At 41.4% G+C, this 19,372-nt stretch overlaps 1 protein-coding gene across 1 annotated transcript in view; it reads right to left on the bottom strand.

Annotated features, from left to right (window-relative positions):
- Positions 1–376: 376 nt before the first annotated feature.
- Positions 377–19,372, bottom strand: part of LOC137535949 (trypsin-like) — a 31,946-nt gene continuing 12,950 nt past the window's right edge. Inside the window, exons 3-5 of the mRNA XM_068257838.1 lie at positions 7,230–7,483; positions 3,998–4,134; positions 377–526 (exon numbers count right to left, since the gene is read on the bottom strand). Coding sequence (XP_068113939.1) covers positions 377–526; positions 3,998–4,134; positions 7,230–7,483 — 541 coding nt within the window. The remainder of the gene's footprint in view (positions 527–3,997; positions 4,135–7,229; positions 7,484–19,372) is intronic.

Below are 19,372 nucleotides of genomic sequence, written 5' to 3'. Positions count from 1 at the left end.
CATGCTTTTACTGCTATCCTTCCTTCTGTGTCCTATATGACACCAGGGTCTTATACAAGAGTTACACAAGAGCTTCCATTGTAACCATTACAGGGAGTGAGGGTAATTATCTCCAATGGGAGACAGAAACCACTATCAGTATGGCAGAGTTTATAACTATTCTTTAGGCTATCCAAAACATATTTTTTTAAATATGGCTTTGGGTTCTGTTTCCTTAAAAGTGTTATAACAAGATTTGTTAAAAATAAAATAAAGAACAAAGAAAAAAAAAACAAAAACAAATGCATCACAAATATAAATGATAAGGGTTTATTAAAAAGTCACAGATAGATTAAGATGCCAGTATATGTAATTATATAAGAAGGCAAATGTGGGATTAATTGGCAGCAACAGTGTCTTGGATCCAGGTGTTGTAGTTGCAGACCTTCGTGTAGACACCAGGATAGTTCGTCTGGGCACAGCCGTATCCCCAGGAGACGACACCCTGCAATTCTCCACCACAAACCACAGGACCACCAGAGTCACCCTGAGGGACAACAAATACATTGAAAAATGATAATAAACCAAAGTAACAGAATGCTAACACACATGACATGATCCCCATGACACATCACTAAAAAACATACAGATAAGTTAATTGGCTTCCCCCTAAAATTTTCCCTAGACTATGATACATACATATGAGTAGGGTAGGGATTAGATTGTGAACCCCTCTGAGGGACAATTAGTGATAAGACAATATACTCTGTACAGTGCTGCAGAAGATGATAGTGCTATATAAATACTAAATAATAATAATAATAATTATAATAATAATAAAATTTCTTCACCTTCTCTATGGAAAGTACAAAGAGGAACATATGAAGAAACAGCTGATGAGGTTTGTAGAGAATAGTGATTATAGATTATATTCAGTAATCTAAAGATGAAAGTATCCAGTAGGCTGGCACTCAGTGCTTTGGCAATCACTTACTGATGGGATCCAAACGGTCCACGGTCCACAACACAACAGCTCTAAGCCAGTTAATCCGCAGTAATCAAGAAAGATAGCACTGAGAACAAGTTAGGCCTCGTTCAGACTATACGCGCTGCCGTGCGCATTTTGGCAGCGCGTATAGTGTGCGACACGCAAGAACGGTAGAAGGGCATAGACAGCCCTTCTACCGTTCCCATCATATGCGCTGCGTGGCAGCGCGATTGCGCTATCGCGTGCTGCACGCATTTTTGGGAATCGCAGCGCAGATCCCATTCATTGTAATGAATGGGATCTGCAGCGCAGCGCATAGGAGCGCAGATGGCGTGCGATCGGACGCGTTGCGTTCCAATCGCACAGACATCTGCGCTAATGATGTGAACGAGGCCTTACAAACTTGCATAGACTTTAATTACAGATCCTCAGGAATGAAAAGACATTACAGACACTGGGGTAAGAAAAGGCCTGACAACCTTTTTCACGGGTCACCCAGCTTCGTTAGAGGCCATTTTTGTGTAGTGGTCCTTGAAAAATTGGATGACCCTTAAAACAGCTCTCAGGATAATCTTTCTTCACCCCCTGCGTCTGTAATGGCTTGTCATTTCTGAGGATCTGTAAATCAAGTTTATGCAAGTTTGGAACCAGTGCCCAGTAATAAGGGCCCGTTTCCACTATCGCGAATCCGCATGCGTTGTCTGCATGCGGATTCGCATAGCCAATACAAGTGGATGGCCCTGTTTCCATCTGTCAGTAATCCTGAGCGTTTTTCTGTGCGGGAGAAATCTGCAAGGAAGAGACCTCAGAATTCGCACGCCGCACACCGCTACGCGAATCGCCGCTAATGTATTTAATAGGGAAATCGCATGCGTTTTGGCATGCGTATTTTACCGCGATTTCGCATAGAAACTAATGTTAAATCACACAGCCAGTGACATGGTTAAAATCGCATAAATACTAACTTACGCGAAATCGCATGTTAAATCGCCGTAAAATACGCATGCGGAATCGCACCCACATGCGATTTCGTCAGCGGGGAATCAGCGGTGATTCCGCACCGCACAAGTGGAAACGGGCCCTTAGTCAGAAAAACACAAACAAAGCTTATATTCCCTAAGTAGGAAAATACATTGGGCTTGATTTACAAAGCAGTGCTAACTCATAGCATGGTTTCACAAGTGTTTTGCGCACGTTATAACATGCTTAACGGTTTTCACATGCAATTGTGAATTTTCACGTGCGAACGTGAAAATTTGTGATTGTGTGTGAAAACCGTTACGCGCATTGTAATACGCGTAAAACGCTAGCGCAACCATGCGATGAGTTAGCACGGCTTTGTGAATCAAGCCCATTGCATCTGCTAGTTTAAAAAACTACAAATTATTGGAGGGGAAAAAAAATTGCCCTGACATAAACAAAATAACAGTATATGTATTTATATATTCACTTAAATTTCAGTTCTTTATTTTAGGAACAATGAATAATAATTAAAATGAATACTGATGGTTCAATTCCACCCAAATAAGAGTTACAGTAGTCATAAGTGTATACAATGTAAGTTCCCTTCACAATTTTCAGCCAAGACAATAATACTAAGCAAAATTAATTCATAGCACAACGTGTCTAGTGCCGTGTATTTCATAAATCAGATAGGGCCCGGTCACACCAAATGGTGTTTTTGGGGTCGTTTTCATTTTTTAAAAACCGACTCCATTGACTTACATTAAAATCATGATAAAATAAATAACGATTACGGCAATTTTGACGTGATTTTACCACGATTTTAATATGTCAATGGAGGCGTTTTTTCAAAAATGAAAACGACCCCAAAAACGCTATTTGGTGTGACAGGACCCTTAATGTCACAAAGAGCCATATCCTATTAAAGGGGATAAGTAGCTTGCAGATGCAATATACTTATCACCTTGCTATCACACCAGGATTACCGGCCGATCCTATTGCCGGTTTCCTTTGCGCAGTGGCTGATCACTAGGGAGCATTACTCCAAGGCTCCCTTTTCCCGGGCGATGGGGGACGAGGTTTTACTCTGTGGTGCTGTCCTTCAGCATCACGGCACTGCTTCTTCTCTCCCCTGAAGATGCACGTGCACACCCGCTGAACATTCAGCGCCATCTTCCACTGCTGCATCTGGTAGTCTCCTTTAATAAGGAGACCCCCAGAGCTCACCATCGAGCCGTCCGCACATCGCCTTAGCCTTCCTCCCCCAGGTCTGTGGCCATCTCTAAAACCTTCCCACAGCATTGTTGCAGCTGCTGCAATCCAACCTACCCTGTTCCCCTTAAACAAAATAATATTCAAACAACAATAGCATCTTAAAAATACACACAACACTACAAAGTGCCATTGTCTGGTGCTGGTCATAATGTAAAAATCTATGCTTACGGATCATTGCGCGTAATTGTACGCTATTATGCATTACGCAATTACGGTTACGGCGTAGGAAATTATCTATGGGTCATCACTGTAATTACGCGTTAACTTACACAGTTACGCGTAAGAATACCGTAATGCAGGTGCTTACGCTACAATGTTATGCGTAGTGTCGTAATACCCATTAACGTGTACGTTTTGATGCATGCACGGATGATGTGTACGCAATAGAAATCACTGTGACAACTATTGCGTACGCATCATCCTTATGTGTCAAAACGTACGCGTGCGTATGCGTGCGTGTGCTTAGGATGTAGCTACCAAGTCCCAACCAAACATGTTGACTGATTGGCTACTCTTAGAAAAGGGGAGTTGTACGTTAGTAATTACGCGTAAAATTACGCGTAAGTGAGTGTAAAATTACGCATACCTACGCAATTACGGTAGATGGCGTAATTACGATACCGCTTTATGTCTTACACGTAAATAATTACGCGTAAGACCGTAAGTTACGCGTAACGCTTATGCGTAAATTTGTAGTGAATTACGATGCTTAATTACGCTCATGCGTAATTTCGGCCCAGCACTGCCATTGTCTACTAGGCATTTCTTATAAAATGTATCAAACTTCATTACCTGACATGAATCCTTTCCTCCCTCCAGGTAACCAACACAGATCATGTTAGCTGTAATTTCGCCTGGGTAGGCATTGTTGCACTCAGCATCAGTCAAAACAGGAGCGTCAACACAGTGAAGAAGATCTGGGTAATTGGCTACAAATAGAAAAAGTACTTTATTAAAGCAATTATTGAAGCTTTATTAAAATTGCAGTACAAAGAAACGAGATGCGGTGCAAAGTAAACAAGTTCAATCAGAGTTCAAACAAACATAGAGCTCATTTATTTCAGTATGAATTACATGATTGTTGTGCTTAAAGTGAACCTCCAGACTAAAAATCGACTCAGCAGCACTGAAAAGGCCTGGTGTTTCTTTAACTGTTTCACAGCATCAGAACTTTTTTCTCTTATACAAGCCTCATTTTTACCTGCACAGAAAAAAACTGCCCGGGCATTTTACCCCTAATGCTGTGCAAAGCATGATGGGATTTCTGATGTTGTTCTCGTTCTGCTGTTTTGGTGTATTTTTTTTTTTTTACATTTTGAATTTGACATTTGAAGCCTAGCGTGTACAGCTGGGAGGGGTGATCAGGACACAGGGCAGTTGGAACTGTGTCTCCTGCTCCCTGTCACCTCCTTTCAACCAAAAAGATGGCTGCCCCATGACAAAGATGGCAGCCCCCATGAATCACAAACATTTGCCTGTTCTTTTAAAATGGGGTGGGTAAGAGATTATATTACCTATCTATTCTAATTAACATAACTAATGTAACTTAATGACAGTATGTTTGTTTAGGCAGAAGTTCCCCTTTAATAATGTAATCCTTATGGGGCACATTCTTTTACCCCTCCCCCCACACTTCTTAGATTTTATCTTCTGATAGACCTCTTCTTACATTATAAGTTGTGAAGGGGCAGGATAATCTACCTACAACTGTATTCTGTGCACCTGAAAACCTAATGGGTCAGCAAAGCGTATGTATGTGTACACTACTGGTGAGCTGCGCACAGGGTGAGCCAAATGATGGCTCAACCTGCTGCTGCGTAAGTCCACGGCAGCCTAAAATATTATTCCTCCTCTGGGTCGTCGCAACTCAGAGAGAGGTTTAATTTGGGGTCCGGCGATCGCTGGAGCCCCGAATTACTCTTACGCGCGTCGTGCAGCACATCATTGCTGCTATGGGGCGCCAAGTTTAGAAATCACATGCTACATGCTATCTTCAGAATCAGAATCATTTTTACTCACCGAGTAGGCTATTGAGGTATTGGGGTACACATGACAGTGCAAGGTATGTTGAGGGAAATGGGGGAACAAGTAAAAAAAATGTTTCCAAAAAAAAAAAAAAAAAAACCTTGGTAGTTTTTGTGAAAAAATGCAAAAGAAAAATAATTTTTAAATGATAGTTTAGAAAAAAAAATTTCTTGGCATTTTTAACCTACAAGGTATTTTTGAAAAAAAATAATTTTGGACTTGGCTCCTCTATTCCCCTTAATATAAGTGACAATTTTGGTAATGATAGCATGTAGGGGGGATTTTCTATTAGCCGCTAAAATCTGCACAAAATTACTCAAAAATGTAAAATTAGTTTTCTGATTACAGTTACAAACAAAATTAAGTACGATTTTTCCAGAAATTTTGCATTGCGATTTGGCATCAAATAAAAATAACAATTAAATTACAATGATGTAAAATTCATGCTCATTCCTAGTCTTGATTACTCCTTAGGAATTGTTACATAAAGTAGTTAAGATGGGCGCCAGCTAGCTATTGTAATTTGGGCACTGGGTGAAGAACAAGAGGTGGTGGTGCTAGATAGCTGAGCTCTGTTCGGGTTATTTAACAAGCTCCGGGTATCACCGCTGGGACTTGGATATTATATAATCAGGCTCCAGATAGCATTATTTGGCTTGACTAATAACATTCATCATGCAGGAGAAAAGTCACATCTGCAGTTGATTTTTGTTGACTAGAGTAAATAGGTTCTCTGCATCTACAGGTGTTCTTGCATTTTGCTCTCCTTATTTAAACTACTAGTAAAGTCTTTAAAAGAAGAGTTCATCTTCAAAGCCAACCTGGAGTTAGAGGAATATGGAGGCTGACATATTTATTTAATTTTAAATAACACTAATTGCCTAGCTGTCCTGCTGATCCTCTGCCTCTAATACTTTTAGCCATAGACAATGAACAAGCATGCAGCAGATCAGGTGTTTCTGAGAAAAGTCTGACAAGATTAGCTGCATGATTGTTTCAAGAAACTGGTATTGTTAAAAAAATCATATGACAGCCTCCATACACCTCTCACTTCAGGTTCCCTTTAAAGGTGCGTATACACGTCTGATTTTATGCCCGATTGTTGTTCAAACCGGACAATTGAACGACTTGTCATTCAAGTAAAAAGTCATTCATACTCCATCTGTACACAGACGACAAAATGTTTGAAATGCTAATTACAGCTAATTTACATGTCATTTGACTTGGAAATGGATTTGATAGAACAATAGACTAGATTAAATGACTGGTCAGATGACTTGTTGGTTTTAGTTTTAAATAAAAAATGACTGGTCAAACTTTAAAGTCATTTGTACACATGTATGTACCTAATTGTCATTTGAACGACAGTTAGTCCACGGATCCGCCAAGTGGATCAGTCAAAACTGCTGCTATCAGTCTAATGAGCATTCATACATATGCCAAACTGTTGTTCAAACTACCGGTTTGAACGACAGGTCGTTCAGAAATATCAGATGTGTATACATACCTTAAAGAGGAACTCCAGTGAAAATAATGTAATAAAAAAAAAGTGTTTCATTTTTACTATAATTATGTATAAATGATTTAGTCAGTGTTTGCCCATTGTAAAATCTTTTAAATCCCTAATTTACATTCTGACAATTATTACATGGTGACATTTTTACTGTTGGCAGGTGATGTAGCTGCTGCATGTTTTTTTGGCAGTTGGAAACAGCTGTAAACAGTTATTTCCCACAATGCAGCAAGGTTCACAGACAGGAAACTGCCAAGAGTACATACTCAGAGTTTCTTGTGGGAGGGGTTTCACCACAATATCAGTCATACAGCGCCCCCTGATGGTCTGTTTGTGAAAAGGAATAGATTTCTCATGTAAAAGGGGGTATTAGATACTGATTGGGATAAAGTTCAATTCTTGGTCGGAGTTTCTCTTTAAGTCACATAGGTCTTATGTATAAATTCTCCATCTGTAAACATACTAAAATGGAGGGTTTAGACTTACAGCCACTGCTGAGTGTATTTCCCCAGCCAGAAATCTGACATCTGGCTTTAGCCGAGACACAGCCAGAAGGTAGAGGTATAGCTTTTACATAGGCATTGAGGGTGGCTGGAGAGGACAGCTTGATTAGCAGAATGTCATTGTCCAGAGTTCTAGAGTTGTATTTAGGATGTTTGATGGACTTGGCATTACTGATGAACTGCTCGGTGCCTTCACTTACAAAGATGTTGTGTTCTCCCAGCCGGACCTCGACCTTTCTTTGAGATAAAACAAAAGTTAAAGAGGAACTTTAGCGAAAATGGGAAAAAATAAATCAATACATTTGCAAAGTGAATAGGTAAAAAATAGAAGAGGGATCAAGAAATGATTGATATTCGCCATGTAATTTGTTCATGTTGTTTGATCCACAATCAGCCTGCACCTAAAAAGACAGACAACACCAACTGTTATTACCTATAACCACACCCCCTAACAATGTGATAGGCTAAACGTTTTTTGTTTTTTATAGATATACATATCCACAGAGTTACAGTGGGTTGCAAAAGTATTTGGCCCCCTTGAAGTTCCACATTTTGTCATGTTACTGCCACAAACATGAATCAATTTTATTGGAATTCCACATGAAAGACCAATACAAAGTGGTGTACACATGAGAAGTGGAACGAAAATCATACATGATTCCAAACATTTTTTACAAATAAATAACTGCAAAGTGGTGTGTGCATAAGTAATCGGTCCCCTTTGATCTGAGTGCAGTCAGTTGCCTATAGACATTGTCTGATGAGTGCAAATGACTAAATAGAGTGCACCTGTGTGTAATCTAATGTCAGTACAAATACAGCTGCTCTGTGAGGGCCTCAGAGGTTGTCTAAGAGAATATTGGGAGCAACACCACCGTGAAGTCCAAAGAACACACCAGACAGGTCAGGGATCAAGTTATTGAGAAATTCAAAGCAGGCTTAGGCTAAAAAAAGATTTCCAAAGCCTTGAACATCCCACGGAGCACTGTTCAAGCGATCATTTAGAAATGGAAGGAGTATGGCACAACTGTAAACCTACCAAGACAAGGCCATCCACCTAAACTCACAGGCCAAACAAGGAGAGCGCTGATCAGAAATGCAGTCAAGAGGCCCATGGTGACTTTGGACGAGCTGCAGAGATCTACAGCTCAGGTGGGAGACTCTGTCCATAGGACAACTATTAGTCATGCACTGTACAAAGTTGGCCTTTATGGAAGAGTGGCAAGAAGAAAGGCATTGTTAACAGAAAGCATAAGAAGTCCCGTTTGCAGTTTGCCACAAGCCATGTGGGTGACACAGCAAATATGTGGAAGAAGGTGCTCTGGTCAGATGAGACCAAAATGGAACTTTTTGGCCAAAATGCAATGTGTTGCGGAAAACTAACACTGCACATCACTCTGAACACACCATCCCCACTGTCAAATACGGTGGTGGCAGCATCATGCTCGGGGGGTGCATCTCTTCAGCAGGGACAGGGAAGCTAGTCAGAGTTGATGGGAAGATGGATGGAGCCAAATACAGGGCAAACTTGCAAGAAAACCTCTTGGAGACTGCAAAAGACTTGGGCGGAGGTTCACCTTCCAGCAGGACAATGACCCTAAACATAAAGCCAGGGCAACAATGGAATGGTTTAAAACAAAACATATCTATGTGTTAGAATGTCCCAGTCCAGATCTAAATCCAATCGAGAATCTGTGGCAAGATCTGAAAACTGCTGTTCACAAACGCTGTCCATCTAATCTGACTGAGCTGGAGCTGTTTTGCAAAGAAGAATGGGCAAGGATTTCAGTCTCTAGATGTGCAAAGCTGGTAGAGACATACCCTAAAAGACTGACCGCTGTAATTGCAGAAAAAGGTGGTTCTACAAAGTATTGTCTCAGGAGGCTGAATAATTACGCACACTCCACTTTGCAGTTATTTCTTTTTAAAAAATGTTTGGAATGATGTATGATTTTCGATCCGCTTCTCACATGTACACCACTTTGTATTGGTGTTTCATGTGGAATTCCAATCACATTGATGCAAGTTTGTGGCAGTAATGTGACAAAATGTGGAAAACTTCAAGGGGGCCGAATACTTTTGCAACCTACTGTATATACTGGTTGTTTGGCAATTGGAAACAGATGTTATTTCCCACAATGCAACAAGGCTCCCACTGTGTGATGTCAGCACCATGGTCCTGATATCACACTGTGGGAGGATTTTCATCCCATTATCAGCCATACAGGACCCCCCCCCCCCCCAGATGATCTATTTGAGAAAAGGAATAGGTTTCTCACGGGAAAAGGTGTATCTGCGACTGGTTGGGATGAAGTTCAATCCTTAGTCACAGTTCCTCTTTAAAGGATACCTGAACTGAAATGTGACATAATGAGATAGACATGCGTATGTACAGTGCCTAGCACACAAATAACTATGCTGTGTTCCTTTTTTTCTTTCTCTGCCTGAAAGAGTTAAATATCAGGTATGTAAGTGGCTGACTCAGTCCTGACTCAGACAGGAAGTGACTACAGTGTGACCCTCACTGATAAGATATTTCCCTTTTTTTACCTCTTTCTTGCTCTCAGAAGCCATTTTCTGCTAGGAAAGTGTTTTATAGTTGGAATTTCTTATCATTGATGATCACACTGTAGTCACTTCCTGTCTGAGTCAGGACTGAGTCAGCCACTTGCATACCTTATATTTAACTCTTCCAGGCAGAGAAATAAAAAAAGAAACACAGCCTAGTTATTTGTGTGCTAGGCACTGTACATACACATGTCTTTCTCATTATGTCACATTTCAGTTTGGGTATCCTTTAAGAGTTAATCATGCATTTCAAAGAAAAATCTGGAGCACTAGTCCTAAAACCTTTACAAACCTTTACATAATTTATGCCCTACACATTTAAAGGATTTATTGCAGCTTTGCCACACTTGATTGGTAGTCGGCACATATCCATCCATGTAGGTACTTAAAGGACAACTGAAGTCACAAGGATATGGAGTCTGCCATGTTTATTTCCTTTTAAAAGGGAACCTAAACTGAGAAGGATATGGATTTTTCCTTTTAACCACTTCAGGACCACAGTGCTAACCCCCCCCCCCCCCAAAGACCAGGCAATGTTTTGTTTAATTGGCCACTGCAGCTTTAAGGCCAAGCTGCAGGACAACACAACACACAAGTGATCCTGCCCCCTTTCCCCCCCACCAACAGAGCTCTCTGTTGGTGTAGTCTGATCGCCCCCACTGTGTTTATTTATTTATTTTTTTTATAAATATTTATGTTCATTATTTTTTTATTAATTCAGGATCACAGGTTTTTTCCCTTAAAAACCAAAACAACTTTCACATTTCAGCGTTCCTCCCATTCATTCATCGATAACTTTATTGTTACTTATCACACTGAAATGATCTATATATTGTTTTTTTTGGCCACAAATTATACTTTCTTTGGGTGGTAGTTTTTGTTCTGAATTATTTTATTTTATATGCATTGTAAAGGGAATAATAAGGAAAAAAATAAAAAAAAATGATTATTTCTCAGTTTTCAGCCATTATAGTTTTAAAATAAAATGTGCTTTGGTACATAAAACCCACACATTTTATTTGCCCATTAGTCCGGTTTATTACAACATTTAAATTGTGTCCCTAGTACAATGTATGGTGTTAATATTTTATCTGGAAATGATGGAGCATTTTTCCATTTAGGGATTTTTAAAACTTTTTCACTTATTACAAGCACTTTTTTTGAAAAAATATACTCTCATGACATCCGTATTAGAAAAGTCCCTAAGGTAACTATTTATGTAAAAAAAATTAAATGATGTAATTTAAAAAAAAAAAATTAACAAGTGTTTTATTTCTGTAACTGTGGGGCAGGGATGGAAGGGGTTAAAAGTAATAAAATAAAAAAATAATGATAAACTTTCTATGGAAAACAGTGTAGTGGCATAAATAGGTGTATTTTACTTTTTGGCCACAAGATGATGCTATTGAGACCGTGTTTCTATTAATAGAACACAGCGGAACACCGAAGTGTCGGGTCTGAGAGCTTATGCGACATTAACAAGCTCCTTGAAGACACGGGAACGGTGATCAGGATTGAGAATCAAAAGATTCTCACATCCTGATCACAGATGGAGGGGGCTGCGGCGGTGGATCGACGGAAAACAGCGCAGGGATCGTGAACACGATGGTAAGGCAGCAGTACGCATATCTACCCCCCTGATCCGCACGTGTAGTTTAAAGGGGCGTGGATATGCGTACCAAGGATCCTAAGGTGGTTAAAATTACCTATTTATTTTGTTTCCCTTTTACCTCCCTCCCTCCCTGCAGGCAGCCAGTCCTGGCAATCAACTGTCATAGGCTTCTGCCTATGAGAGTCGATCACTCTCTTGTCCCCCAGGGGGAAAGCCGTGTCATACGGCTGTCCCCAGTACAGTGCTACTGCTGATCACAGCGCTGTACTACATGTAAAGATGCATCTAACAGTCTCCCGAGCGGCGATCAGCGCTCAGAGACTGAAGTCGGGGCAGAGCTCCGCCCCCGAGCAGGAGATGCGTGCGCAGCCTGCGATCAATTTCCTGCAAAATGCAGCCCCAGGACTTGACGCCAATTGGCGTTAGCCGCTCCTTGGGCTGCCGCTGCGTCCACGCCCATGGGCGTGGAGTGGTCTTGAGGTAGTTAAAATAATACCAGTTCCCTGACTGTCCTGCTGATCATGTGTCTCTAAGACGTTTAGCCACAGCCCCTGAACAAGCATGCAGATCAGGTGCTCTGACTGAAGACATACTGGATTATCTGTATGCTTGTTTCAGGTGTGTGATTCCACCACCACTGCAGCCAAAGAGATCAGCAGTACTGCCAGGCAACTGGTATTGTTTAAAAGGAAACATCCATATCCCTCTCAGTTTAGGTTCCCTTTAAACAAAACCAGTTGCCTGGCCGTCCTGCTGGTCTATTTGGCTGCAGTAGTGTCTGACTAACACCATAAACAAGCATGCAGCTAATCTTGTCAGATCTGACAATAATGTCAGTAATGCCTGATCTGCTGCATGATTGTTCCTGGTCTATGATTAAAGGTATTAGAGGCATTGGATCCGCAGTGCTGCCAGGCAACTGGTATTGCTTAAATGGAAATAAATATGGCAGTCTCCGTATCCCTCTGGCTTCAGTTGTCTTTTTTTCATCATAATCAATTTTTTTTTTAAAACATAACAAACGTTGCGCATATAAAATCCAGTAAGCAATTAACAGGTAATGATAGAAGTTGCCCTATATACGTTTAACATATCTGATACAATCAAATTATGCATCAAATTTTTTGTCTCCTAGCTGGTGTTTACATAACCTAACTGGTAACCAGATGGAGAACTGCTATGAAAAGTGTTACTGACGGAAACAGATGGCCAGCACAGACCTCCGTCAGAACATATGCTACTTCCGCTTACTTATATTCTATGCGTTATGCAATCTATTGCTTATAATGGAATAACTAGTAAATCTACAATTAAGTCTAACATAAAACAGAGATATAACATCCTAACTGCATGCTTTAACTAACTGAGAGATCAGGGTGTTGTAACCAGGTGATTTGTACTTAGACCTCCTTGTGGGGTCTGTGAGGGTAGGGAAGAGAAGAATTTGTTAGGGTCCAAGAGCAAGGGAAGGGGTGACAACTAAACCCAGGCTTCGGGGATATAATAGTCGCTGCTGTTGATGTTTAGTCTAGCCCTAATTTTTTGTTCCATTAGAACATTCAATTTAGTGTTTGCTAAGAGATGAGCTTGTTGGAAATCTTCGGACGATTTCCAGTGAACTAATATCATATGCAGGGCGCTGAATATGATATGGCAAATAAGGGGGCGTTGTCTTTTGGGTAAGTCTGCAACACCGACTTGTAGTAACGCCAATTCAGGTTTGAGTCTGAAGTTTGGGAGCAGGGCTGTGCGTATCAAGGTTTCAACCATCTTCCATAGACTCTTGACTAAGGGGCATTCCCAGAGCATATGAAGATATGTCCCTATACTTCTGTTGCATTTCCAGCAGAGAGAGGATGCATTAGGTGAGAAAGAGGCTATTTGTCTGGGAGTCAAATGCCATCTGTAGAGCACTTTCTTAGAGGTTTCCCAATGTGTATTACATTTTGAGACCTTAATGGTCATTTTGTTGGCCGATAGTAGTTGCTCCACAGATATGTTGCAATGTAAATCTGAGGACCATATTACGGCATATCTGTTAAGAGGTGACACACTGAGTGCGCACATAGCTCCATACCATATGGAAATGCCCCCCCTGAACTGTCCTTTAAAATTGAGCATGGTTGCGATATTGGTAGGTAGTGCTGGGGGATATAAAGCCCTTAAATTGAGCAGATGAAATATTCTATGATACGTAAATAGTTGGTTTTGCGGTAAGGCATATTGTTGAGAAAGAGTAGCAAACAGTTTAATATGAGACCCCTCATATAGGTCTTGTAAATTTTGTATCCCTGAGTCTTCCCAAGCTCTTAGGTCCAGGTCATGAGTAAAATGTTTCAAGGCCGAAATGGCAACCTTAATGGGGATTGTATCCCTGGAGGTGGGAGGATATTTAACAAAATGTTCCCACGCTTTGAGAGATGTTTGAATCGTCGGATAAACGGAGTGGGGAACAGGAGCTCCCAGTAAAATGCTGTTTATAAGGTCTCTAGGTTTAAAGCCTAGGATTTGAGATTCTAATTTTACCCAAGGTTTTTCAGAGGATATATCCCACCAGTGTCTAACCATCTCTAGAGAGGCGGCATGGAAATAAGCTACTATGTTAGGTAGGCCCATACCACCCTGCTTTTTGGATAGAGTCATAACTTGGTATGAAGTTCTTATCTTTTTACCGTTCCAAATAAAGGAATTAATGCATCTTTTGAGATCTAAAAACCATGTGTTTGGTATTGGGATTTGTAGGGTTCTAAACACATATAGAATCTTTGGAAGTAAAAACATTTTAAAGGCAGCGATACGTCCTGACCATGATAGCCAGAAATTTGACAAGGAAGTGCACTCTTTTTTTATGTCTAGTAGCAGGGGAACATAGTTGTGCTTGTAAAGGTCTGAGGCAGTTTTAGTCAGTTGTAACCCTAAATATGACACCGCGCCATCTGCCCAAGGAAACTGATGCTTGAGTTTTAATTGGGATTCCAGAGATGGATGGATATTGAGTCCGAGTATAAACGATTTATGTTGATTTAATTTGTAAAGTGAGGCTGCGGAGAAGCTCTGCAGGTCTTGTAAAAGAGCTGGTAGCGAGGTTTCAGGGTTTGATAGTAGTAGAGCCACGTCGTCTGCGAAAAGGCTAATAACGTGTTCTGTGCCCTTAATGGTTATTCCTGAAATTTTTGAATTAGAGCGAATTTTTTGTGCTATCGTTTCCATAAGAAGTACAAATATTATTGGCGACAGGGGACAGCCTTGTCTAGTGCCGTTTGAGATCCTAAATGGCTTGGAGATAAACCCCGCAGCATTTACCCGGGCAGATGGAGTGGTGTATAAAGCCATTATTGCCGTGACTATATTTCCACTAAATCCAAATTTGGTTAAGGTTGACCTAAGGAATTGCCAATGTACTCTGTCGAACGTCTTCTCCGCATCCAAAGTCAGTAGCAGAGAAGGCGTTCGACAGAGCTCGGCGTATCTCAGGAGGTTTGCCATTCGTCTGGTTGCATCAGAAGCCTGCCTGCCTCTAGTAAATCCCACTTGGTCATAATTCAAGAGAAAGGGAGTATGTTTCATAAGCCTGTTCGCCAGTAATTTGGCATATAATTTTATGTCAGCGTTTAATAAAGAGATTGGCCTGTAGTTGGATGTTTGATTTGCGTCTTTCCCTGGTTTAGGTAAAACCGTGATCGTGGCTTCAAGATACTCCGCTGGTATATGTCCAGATGTGGCGAACTCATTAAATAGATTTACCAATGTAGGAACCAGAGACATATTTAGAGACTGGAGAAACTCGTTACAGTACCCATCAGGGCCTGGGGCCTTGTTGCGCTTAAGAGTTTTTATGGTTGTAGCTATTTCTTTCCCACTGAAAGGAACATTAAGTTCTTCCAGTTGGGTTCCATTTAATTTAGGAAGGTGTATTGATGCTAGAAAATTCGATATTGTTTCTTCTGTAGGTTGTATAGTTTGTCTGTCTTCTTTTAGATTGTATAATCCTGCATAATAATCGCAGAATAGGTCGGCAATCTGTTTAGGATTTGTGACCGTTTTTTTTGTGGCTAGGTTAATTAATGAGTGTATCTGTGTTTTCATCTGTTTTTGCTTTAACAATTTTGCCAGATACGCGCTTGATTTATTATTCTGGAAATAGCTATTGAGTTTGGATTTCTGTGGGATAAAATCATAACGCGATTGTAATAAGGCCAAAAGATCGTGTCTTAAGCGAAAGAGTTATTTTTCCAGTTCAATTGAGGGTGACTGTTTATGGAGTTTCTCCTGTCTCCCAATCTGCTCTAGAAGAGAGTCATATTTAGCAGTTCTTATTTTTTTCATATATGAGCCTTGTTTGATTAAAATGCCCCTGGAAAAGGCCTTCAGAGCAGACCAGATGGTGGCAAATTTAATATCGGGAGTGCTGTTTATTTTTATGAATTCTTGTATTTCCGTATTCAGTTTATCGAGAAAGGGCTTGTCAGTAAGGAGAGATGAATTAAGACGCCACATAGACGTTTTTGCTTGGGATAGTTTATCCTCTAGTATGATATGGACAGGGGCGTGGTCAGACCATGATTTAAGGCCAATCTCAGAGTCAAGGACTTTCTGTAACAGTATTTTATCTGTGAGGAATAAGTCAATTCTAGAATGTGTTTTGTGTACATTCGAGAAGAATGTATAGTCACGTTCGGAGTTGTGAAAAATACGCCACGGGTCAAATAGTTCATTCCAACGCATTTGTTTGTCAATTAGCTGGTGTTTTGAGTTGGAGGAGGAGTCTAACTTGGAAGGGCAGGCGTTAAAGTCGCCACCTATTAGTAATTGACCCTGTTGTATTGATTTAACCTTTGTACATAGTTTTTGTAAAAAAGTTTTTTGTGCTACGTTGGGACTATATATCGCTACCAGAGTGATAGGTTCATCATTGATTGAGCCCACAAAGATAATGAACCTCCCATTAGGATCTACCGAAGTTATTGAGGGTTCTACCTTCAAGTCTCTATGAAAGGCCATCATTACCCCTCTCTTTTTTTTGTTAAACGTGCTATGATAAATCAAAGGGAAGGTGGGATTAGAGCATAGTTTAGTATCTTTCTCCAGGAGATGAGTCTCCTGCGCGAAGATTATTTGAGTTTTCTGTATCTTTGCCTCGTTCCATAGGAGATGCCTTTTAAAAGGAGAGTTAAGGCCCCTAACATTTATAGTTGTAATTTTTACCGGCATGAGTGACCTTTGCTAGCAGTGTAACGCACTGAATCATCATGTTGAAGGAATTCATAGATGTAATAAAACGAGATTTTTGTCAAACCACCTGAAGATATGTAACAAGCATGCGAGATAGGGAGAAAAAAACCAAGCCTAGGATCAGAACATGCAGAAATATGCTTAAACCGCTTAACATCAAAAACTATACACATAAAGAAGCAGATCGCTTCTAATAGAGAATGTGAGACATAGTTTCTGTACCACATGAAGTTGTGGGGGAAATGAATCTGCTAGTGAGCAGAGACGCAGGACTTTATTATTTTTGCTTAATCCAGCTTTCTTAAAGATATACGCCTTCAGCGTTTCCCTTGACGTTGCCAGTCTGAAGATATCTTGGTTGATTTAGAAACTGGAATATTTGGTGGAGAGGATTGAGTGACCTGAATTTGCAATTGCTTAAACACCTTGTATCCAGCCTCTGATGAGACAATTGTGTAATGTCTGTTTTGATATGAAAAGAGCAGCTTCGTAGGAAAACCCCACTTGTAGTTTATCTGCTTTTGTTGGAGGGCTCTGGTGAAGGGCTGGAGTTCGCGTCTTAGACTTAAGGTAGTGGCAGATAAATCTGCATATAACTGAATGTTATTGTAAGGTTCTGGTAGGGATCCTGCCTTGCGTGCAGCGTTCACCAGGTCTTCTTTAACCTGATAAAATAGAAATCTCGCTATGACGTCCCTGGGGACCGAGTCAGCTAGGTGTGATGGCCTGGGTAGGCGGTGAGCCCTGTCTATAGTTAATTCCACGTCTGCAGTGTCCGGGAGGACAGATCTGGTGAGATCCTTCAGATATTTTTTAAGATCTGATGTCTGGATTTGTTCTGGGACACCCCTAAATTTCAAGTTGTTACGACGATTCCTGTCCTCCAGATCTGCTGACTTAGCCTTCAGCCATTTTATATCTGCAGAGTTGGTGGTTGAAGCATCCACCATTACATTGTGCTCATTAATGAGCTCCCCCATTTTGTCTTCAATCATGCTTACTCTGTTTCCTAAAGAAGCAATTTCAGTGTGTAGGCCTGCTGTCAGAGATGATATTTCAGCCATCAGTGAGGAGCGAAAAGACAGGAGTATTTCTTTTATAAAGGACTGCGTAGCTGCAGTGTCAGAAGCTGGAAAAGCCTCCATGGCTAGTAGTGTAGCGTCAGCCCGTGGTGAGGGGTGGCTTGTGCCGCTTACCATGTCAGAAGAATCTCTCCTGGGTCTGGATTTTGCAGGGCTGCCGGTGGGAGAGGAGCCGGTATCTTGTTGGTCCTCATAGCCTGGATCTGCTGCTGAGTCCCCTCTGCTTCTGGTAGGAGTTGTCTGTGCGTCCCCCTCCTGCCCGGCACCATCTTGGGCCCGCTCTGAGAGACGTGGGTGGAAAAAGTCTGTCACTTTGCGGGGTTGCGGCGGAGCCTGCTTTCGTTTTTTGGAGATATCGATCTCCTGCGCCATCTCCTCTACCTGCTGCATGTCTGGAGTCCGCTGGATACCGTCGCTTTGAGCCGCTAATCCTGCTCTCCGGTAAGAGCTGAGCTAAGCCGCGTCCGTCTCTTCCAACGCGGAAGCCACGCCCCGGCTTCAGTTGTCTTTTAAATCCAGATTGAAATACCACTGGTTAACATTGGTATTTAGTTTCAGTTAGTGTGTGTGTGTGTGTGTGTGTGTGTGTGTGTGTGTGTGTGTGTGTGTGTGTGTGTGTGTGTGTGTGTATACAGTGTGTGTGGTGTGTGTGTGTATACAGTGTGTGTGGTGTGTGTGTGTGTGTGTATACGGTGTGTGTGGTGTGTGTGTATACAGTGTGTGTGGTGTGTGTGTATACAGTGTGTGTGTGGTGTGTGTGTGTGTGTGTGTGTGTATACAGTGTGTGTGGTGTGTGTGTGTATACAGTGTGTGTGGCGTGTGTGTGTGTGTGTGTGTGTATACAGTGTGTGTGGTGTGTGTGTGTGTGTGTGTGTATATATACAGTGTGTGTATACAGTGTGTGTGTGTGTGTGTGTGTGTGTGTGTGTGTGTGTGTGTGTGTGTGTGTGTGTACAGTGTGTGTGGTGTGTGGTGTGTGTGTGTGTGTGTGTGGTGTGTGTGTATACAGTGTGTGTGGTGTGTGTGTATACAGTGTGTGTGTGGTGTGTGTGTGTGTGTGTGTATACAGTGTGTGTGGTGTGTGTGTGTATACAGTGTGTGTGGCGTGTGTGTGTGTGTGTGTATACAGTGTGTGTGGTGTGTGTGTGTGTGTGTGTGTGTATATACAGTGTGTGTATACAGTGTGTGTGTGTGTGTGTGTGTGTGTGTGTGTATACAGTGTGTGTGGTGTGTGGTGTGTGTGTGTGTGTGTGTGTGTGTATATACAGTGTGTGTATACAGTGTGTGTGTGTGTGTGTGTGTGTGTGTGTGTGTGTGTATACAGTGTGTGTGGTGTGTGTGTGTGTGTGTGTGTGTGTGTGTGTGTGTGTGTGTGGTGTGTGGTGTGTGGTGTGTGTGTGTGTGTGTGTATACAGTGTGTGTGTGTATACAGTGTGTGTGTGTGTGTGTGTGTGTGTGTGTGTGTGTGTGTGTGTATACAGTGTGTGTGTGTGTGTGTGTGTGTGTGTGTGTATACAGTGTGTGTGGTGTGGTGTGTGTGTGTGTATACAGTGTGTGTGTGTATACAGTGTGTGTGGTGTGTGTGTGTGTGTGTATATACAGTGTGTGTGTGTGTGTGTGTGTGTGTGTGTA

The sequence above is a fragment of the Hyperolius riggenbachi genome, chromosome 10 (genome assembly GCF_040937935.1).
Source record: "Hyperolius riggenbachi isolate aHypRig1 chromosome 10, aHypRig1.pri, whole genome shotgun sequence".
Lineage (NCBI taxonomy): Eukaryota > Metazoa > Chordata > Amphibia > Anura > Hyperoliidae > Hyperolius > Hyperolius riggenbachi.
Note: the sequence above shows the minus strand (reverse complement) of the source record. Positions and strands in the feature narration are given on the sequence as shown.